This window comes from Cebus imitator, unplaced genomic scaffold (assembly GCF_001604975.1).
Source record: "Cebus imitator isolate Cc_AM_T3 unplaced genomic scaffold, Cebus_imitator-1.0 Scaffold39, whole genome shotgun sequence".
Taxonomy (NCBI): domain Eukaryota; kingdom Metazoa; phylum Chordata; class Mammalia; order Primates; family Cebidae; genus Cebus; species Cebus imitator.
In genome coordinates this window covers 6,959,330-6,966,848 of record NW_016107354.1, presented here as the reverse complement: position 1 = coordinate 6,966,848, position 7,519 = coordinate 6,959,330, and the positions used below count along the sequence as shown (strand labels likewise).

The 7,519-nt window shown below is 34.4% G+C and overlaps 1 protein-coding gene and 1 non-coding gene across 2 annotated transcripts in view; both read left to right on the top strand.

The window, feature by feature from the left end:
* Window positions 1–7,519, top strand: part of PIK3C2A (phosphatidylinositol-4-phosphate 3-kinase catalytic subunit type 2 alpha) — a 123,183-nt gene that overhangs the window by 84,068 nt on the left and 31,596 nt on the right. Inside the window, 5 exon segments of the mRNA XM_017525800.2 lie at window positions 131–309; window positions 2,852–3,040; window positions 3,513–3,606; window positions 4,094–4,188; window positions 4,816–4,996. Of these exon segments, the coding sequence (XP_017381289.1) occupies window positions 131–309; window positions 2,852–3,040; window positions 3,513–3,606; window positions 4,094–4,188; window positions 4,816–4,996 (738 nt within the window).
* Window positions 6,424–6,535, top strand: LOC119470762. The gene has a single exon (XR_005199730.1). It is a non-coding gene; the product is annotated as a U6 spliceosomal RNA (small nuclear RNA).

Here is a 7,519-nt window from a genome sequence, read left to right as displayed (position 1 = left end):
CAGTAAATATATATGTGTGTTGAGTATTACCAACAATGGTAATAAATTGCAAGAAGAAGCATTAATTTAATATTCAATGTAAATACACCCCGATTTTAAAGAGAAAGAAGTTAATGTGGCAAATGTGTAGACTAATTTGATCAACTTCTGTTAAATTTTAAAGGTTGATTTTCCTTCTCCTGCATTTGATATTATTTATACAACTCCTCAAGTTGACAGAAGCATTATACAACAACATAACTTAGAAACACTAGAGAATGATATAAAAGGGAAACTTCTTGATATTCTTCATAAAGACTCATCACTTGGGTATGCTCTGTTTATTCTGTTTTGAGCTAAGTATCTCCTGTAATGTAAAAGTCAAGTTAAGGCTTGTGTTAAATGCCCTGATTCTGTTCATGACTTATCAGCTTTCTTGGTGTGGAAAGTTTTCTATTTAACTTACCTTGTTTCCTTTATTTTTTTTTATTTATTTATTTTAATAATCTACAAGTTTTCTTGTCTTGAGGGCCAGCTAATATTTAACTTGCTTTTAAAATTATATAAAAAGACTGCATGACTGCATAAAAGTTTAGAAATTTGTCAAGTCAAACGTTTTTACTTAAACAAAAAGCAAACAATAGACCAGAAACTCTACGTACAGTAAATATCAAGAGACTTTTTATTTAACTGTAAAGAACTTTTTCTTATTAACAAGATTAAGACCAACAACTCAGTAGTGAAGGAGACGAGACAAAGTATGAACAAGCAATTATTTAGAAAAGAAATACAATGCCTTTAAACAATCTGAAAAGATGTTCAATTTTCAGTAATCAAGGAAATATAAATTAATTCAAGATATCTAACACACATCAGATAATTAAAATTATCTGGCAAAAATTAAGATACCTTATTAAAAGTGTTGATAAGGATACATAAAATAGAAATTATACTATTTGCAGAACTACAAAAAGCTACATCTCCTTGGGAGAGCAATTTGGCAAAATCTACAAAGTTATAATGTGTATATCCTTCTGATATATTCTTTAAAAAAATGATCTTTTTATTTAGTTGATACTAACTTTTAAAATTCATTGCCATATGTTGTAAATTTTGGATTAATTTTTTAAATGAAAATCACAGTATTCTTTTTACATTCATGAAGGTTTTTAACATGGAACTAAACTTCTCTATATCTTTGGACTTCATCACATACAAATTCTGTTCCTGGAACAGTTCCCAAAAAAGGATAAACTCTTTTATATTTGCTTATGGAGACAGAAATATTCATTGCAGAATTTATTTGTATTGAAAAACTGTTTGGAGGCTAGGCATGGTGGCTCATTCCTGTAATCTCAACGCTTTGGGAGGCTGAGGTGGCAGGATTGCTTGAGCCCACAAGTTTGAGACCAAGCCTGACAGTATAGTGAGACCCCGTCTCTACAAAAAAAAATAAAAATAGCCAGGCACAGTGGGTGTGTCTGTAGTCCCAGCTACTCGGGAGGCTGAGGTGAAATAATTGCTTGAGCCTGGGAGGTCAAGGCTGCAGTGAGCCATGATCTCATCACACGTTCCAGCCTGGGCAACAGAGCAATACAGTATCTCAAAAAAAAGAAAAATTGACTGGAAATGTCCATCAATACAGATTAAATTACAGTACATTTTTCTGGTAGAGAACCATGTAACAACTATTAAAAATGAGATTACAAGCTGGGCTCAGTGGCTCACGGCTGCAGTTCCAGCACTTTGGGAGGCTGAGATGGACGGATCACGAGGTCGGGAATTAGAGACCAGCCCGGCCAACATGGTGAAACCCCCATCTCTACTAAAAATACAAAAGTAGCTGATCGTGGTAGCATGGGTCTGTAATCCCAGCTACTCAGTCAGGAGGCTGAGGCAGGAGAATCGCTTGAACCTGGGAGGCGGAGGTTGCAGTGAGCTGAGATCATGCCACTGCAGTCCAGCCTGGGCAATAGAGCAAGACTCCATCTCAAAAAATAAATAAATAAATAAATAAATAAATAAAATTTAAAAATAAATAAAAATGAGATTATAGCTGTATGTACTAATTTTTGAAATACGTTAACTGAAGAAAGCCAGGGGTAAAATTGTGTATATAGTGTATTACCATGAAAATAAAGGAAAGAGGAGAATCTACATATATCCACATGTGTGCCTCTGTATGAATAAACTATCTCTGAAGGGGCATACAAGCTTAGGTGGTTGCCTCTTGGGAGGGGAATTGGAAGGAGAGAGATTTCATTATATACCTTTTGTAGTATTTGAATTTTTTCATTACTCCACATGAAATGAATAAATTTCAGTACATGTGTATATGGATGGATGGATGGATGGTAAAATAGTGAAATATTTCATTCACATAAACATTTGAGTTTAAGCTTAAATAAAACAATTAGGATCTTCAAAACAAGTCCTTTTCATTTTGATATTTCTCGGTTGTACTGTATATGTTCTAAAATTTTATAGTAGCATTTTTTTCATAACATTTGATTTCATTGGTATAAAATGGATGAAATCCTTGCTGTCACTTAGAGTGGGATCTGCGTTTTCAACTCTGATTTCTAGTGCCTGGCATCTAGTTGAGCTCAATAAATTTTTATTGTACTGAATTATCCTTCTTTTCATAACTAAGTGTCTTTTATCAAGACAGAATCATTTCTTTCCATTCCCAGATTAGCATTAATTTCTGACATTTGCCAGACATTGTATTTTTCTATTTCAAATCAGTATTAATGATTTTGTCAAGAAGTAGCCGTCCCAAATAAATAAATTTCTTCTTTGTATTTTTAATCATTGAGATTATATCATTATGCCATCACTGAGAAGTGATTTAATTCTGTTATATATGCAGACTTTCTAAAGAAGATAAAGCTTTTTTATGGGAGAAACGTTATTATTGCTTCAAATATCCAAATTGTCTTCCTAAAATATTAGCAAGTACCCCAAACTGGAAGTGGGCTAATCTTGCCAAAACTTACTCATTGCTTCACCATTGGCCTCCATTGTACCCACTAACTGCATTGGAACTTCTTGATTCAAAGTAAGTCAAATACATCTATTTGCTCTTGTTTTATTATCAGTTTTTCCAGTAAAGTATGTTGTCAGAAGTATTTCCTTTCCTTTTAACATGAAAGCAATTCAATATAATCCAAAAGTGTTAATGTATATTTATACAAACATATCTTCTGCATTGAAGCTGTCAATAAAGCTTTTCATGTCATTTAAAACTAGCCTAAAGAATGGGTTAGGTTGTAAATTTTGAATAATTTGTATTTTTATGATGTGGGCCAAAATTAATTTTCATAAATTTAAGATTCCTAAATAATCCCTAAACCGAATCTGTATAGCACAATAAGATTGTCATCTTGCAAAAAGAAAAAACACATTGCTTTTGAATAAAAGAGATATCTTACTGTTCCTTGTCAGGAACAGAATGAGATTGTGTTTTCAGGAACTACCGTTTCACTGGAAAGAAATCACTGTCAAATCTTGGTTTTGTGGTATTCTTCTAGATTTGCTGATCAGGAAGTAAGATCTCTAGCTGTGACCTGGATTGAGGCCATTAGTGATGATGAGCTAACAGATCTTCTTCCACAGTTTGTACAAGTGAGTTTTTTTGTTTACTAGTTAACCTCCCTTTACACTTTCTCTCTAGTTTTTGATGGGAACTTACCTAGGTATCCCCCTTCTGTTTAGATTAAAAGTAGTTTTATAGTGTGGGAACATTGATGGAAATTGCATTTGGATTTAGTGTGAATTTTTTCCCACTATTGTCATCTGCCCCATTTGAATATTGTATGTAGGTACCTATATTTTTAGTTTTCAGACTTTTTAGAACAAACTAGACTTGAGCTTTTCCTTGATTCTTTTTTACTGGTGAGTTCAACATAGCTAATGACAGTTACTCATTCTATACTTTTGTGCTTGATTTCATTAATGTGGCATAATTCATGTTTCTGTTTCATTTTTATAAGTATCATCTTTCATCAATAAGACTAATACTTGCTTTATATAGTTTCTCTTTTGATAGTTTTGTTGGAACAATTTAGTATGGGTTTGACCACTAGTAATTCTTACTTTCTTTTATGTGTAGGCTCTGAAATATGAAATTTACTTGAATAGTTCATTAGTGCACTTCCTTCTGTCCAGGGCATTGGGAAATATCCAGATAGCACATAATTTATATTGGTAAGATTTAAATTTTATTAATCACTGTTTTTCTATTCCTAAAATTTATAGAAATGGCATACTCTGTAAGTCTAAATGGCATGCCACACTACTTATTGTGAATACCAGATGTTTTATTGAAGGCATTATTTTAAAGGAGCTCAATATACCCTCTATTGCAAAAATTTGGTATCTTATAGCTGTATAATAATGCCTGGGTTTTCATTTTCTTATATAGCTTAAAATAAATTTCTGGTTATCAAAAATTGAGATATGGTGGCTCATGCCCATAATCCCAGCACTTTGGGAGGCCAAAGCTAGTGGATCACTTTAGCTCAGTATTTTGAGACCAGCCTGAGAAACATGGTGAAACCTCATCTCTACCAAAAATACAAAAAATTAGCCAAGCATGGTGGTGTATGCCTGTGGTCCCAGCTAGTTGGGATGCTGAAGTCGGAGGATTGCTTGAGCCAGAGAAGTGAAGGTTGCAGTGAGCCAGGATCACGCCACTGGACTCCAGCCTGGTTGACAGAGGCAGACCTGGTCTCAAAAAAACAGAAAAAAAAATTGAACTTGTTATTTTTCAGGGAGATTCACTGAGTCACCCAGTTCTCAGAAGTGACTAACATAAATATTTTGCTGTATTAGGCTTCTCAAAGATGCCCTGCATGATGTACACTTTAGTACCCGATACGAACACGTTTTGGGTGCTCTCCTCTCAGTAGGAGGAAAACGACTTAGAGAAGAACTTCTAAAGCAGACGAAGCTTGTACAGCTTTTAGGAGGAGCAGCAGAAAAAGTAAGGCAGGCTAGTGGATCAGCCAGACAGGTATGTACCCATAAAAGGTAATATAAATGTGTTAACGTTAAAGAAGGATCTTTATGGTACTGACTAATTAAGTTGCCACTCTATTGGTAGACTCCCAATGGAACTCTAACTATACCCATGCTATTTGGGGCAGATAAATTCAAAGATTATTTAAAATACATAGGAAAATATTTCACAACCTATTAAAATCAATGATTTTTCCCATGCTTATTTATTCCTTTCTGATCAAAATTGATTTTTTTGAATTCCTTTACCTACACTATCAAAGTCCATAGTATTTTCATCACACCAAAAAGAAAGCATCTTACCATTTCCCCCTCCTCCCAGCCACTAAACCGTTTTGTTTCTATATGGATACTTCTGTACTTCTATATGGATATTCTGGACACTTCATGGCCTTTTCTATCTAGTTTCTTTCACTTAGCATAAAGTTTTCAGAGATCATCTATGTTCTAGCATGTTGATTACATGCCATTTTTGGTTGAATAATGTTTCATTGTGTGGATAGTCCATATTTTGTTTATCCATTCATCTATCGGTGGATATTTGGGTTGTTTCCACTTTTTGACTATTAAGAATAATGCTACTAGAATATTCATATATAAATTTTTGTTTAAACAACTGTTTTCACTTAGGAGTGGCATTGCTAGGTCATATGGTAGTTCTGTGCTTAACTTTTTTGGGAATCATAGAATTATTGTCTGTAGCAGCTGTATCATTTTATATTCCCAGCAGCAGTACAGAAGGGTTCCAGTTCTCCACATTCTCATCAACATTGTTTTTGTTTGTTTGTTTGTTCATTATAGCCATTCTAGTGGATGTGAAGTAGTATCTCATTGTGGTTTTGATTTGTATTTCCCTAGTAACTAATAATATTGAGCACATTCTCATGTGTTTGTTGGCCATTTGTATTTATTTGGAGAAATATCTATTCAAAGTCATTTGCCCATTTTAAATTAGACTGTCTTTTTGTTGTTATGTTGTAAGAGTTATTTATATATTTCCAATACTAGACCTTTATCAAATACACTATTTGCAAGTATTTTTTTCATTCTGCAGTTGTCTTTTTACTTCACTGATAGCGTCCTTTAATATATTAATACAAAAATGTTTAAGTTTGACGAAGTCCAGTTTATCTATTTTTTTCTTTTGTGGCTCATGCTTTTAGTGTCATATGTAAGAATCCATCATCAAATCTAATACCATAAATATGTACACCTGTGTTTTCTTCGAAGTGTTTCTAGTTTTAGCTCTTATGTTTAGGTCTTTGATCCATTTTGAGTTAATTTTAGTTTGTGGTATGAAGTAGAGGTGCAACTTCATTCTTCTGAATTAGGTTATCCAGTTGTCTTAGCACCATTTGTTAAAGTGACCCCCTCCTTCCTCTTGAATGGTTTTGGTGTACTTGTCAAGTATTAGTTGATGCTGTGCTTGCTTCGGTAGCACATATACTGAAATTTGAATGATACAGAGAAGATTAGCATGGCCCCTACACAAGGTTGACATACAGATTCATGAAGTGTTCCATTAAAAATTTTTTTAATAAAAAAAATTTAGTTGACCACATATATGGCGTTTTTTCTAGACTCTCAATTCTATTTCATTCATCTATTTGTCTATCCATATGCTATACATTTTTTTTTTTTTCCCCTCGAGACGAGGTCTCTCTCTGTTGCCCATGTTGGAGAACAGTGGTGTGATCACAAATCACCACAGCTTCAACCTTTTGGGCTCAAGTGATCCTTCCGCTTCATCCTCCCAAGTAGCTGGGACCACAGGTATTTGCCACCATGCCTGGCTAATTTTATTTTATTTTTTTCTGATAGGGTCAGGATTTTGCCATGTTGCCCAGGCTGGTCTTGAACTCTTGGGCTCAAGCAGTCCTCCCATTTTGGCCTCCCACAGTCCTGGGATTACAGGTGGTGTGAACCATCACACCCAGCCTATATTTTTTGATTACCATAGTTTTAAAGTAAGTTTTGAAATTGGACAATGTGAGTCCTCCTACTTTATTCTTTTCTTTTATTCTTTATTCTTTTTCAAGATTATTTGGCTGTTCAGGGGACACTTGTAATTTCATGAATTTTAGGATCTGTGTGTCCATTTCTGCAAAAAGGCAGTTGGAATTTTGATAAGAACTATAGATTAATTTGGGGAAATATTACATACAATCTTAATTATAAACTATTACCTCTATATACATTGTTTACCTATTTTCCCTTTACCAAACAATGCTGCAGTGAACTTTGGTTGGTGTGTACATTTTTACTTCTTTGCTAGTATTTCTTTACAGGAAATTCCTACAGATGAAATAGCTGAGTCAAGAGCCACATATATTTTTAGTTATAATAGTTGTTACAGGCCGGGCGCGGTGGCTCAAGCCTGTAATCCCAGCACTTTGGGAGGCCGAGGCGGGTGGATCACGAGGTCAAGAGATCGAGACCATCCTGGTCAACATGGTGAAACCCCATCTCTACTAAAAATACAAAAAATTAGCTGGGCATGGTGGTGCGTGCCTGTAAT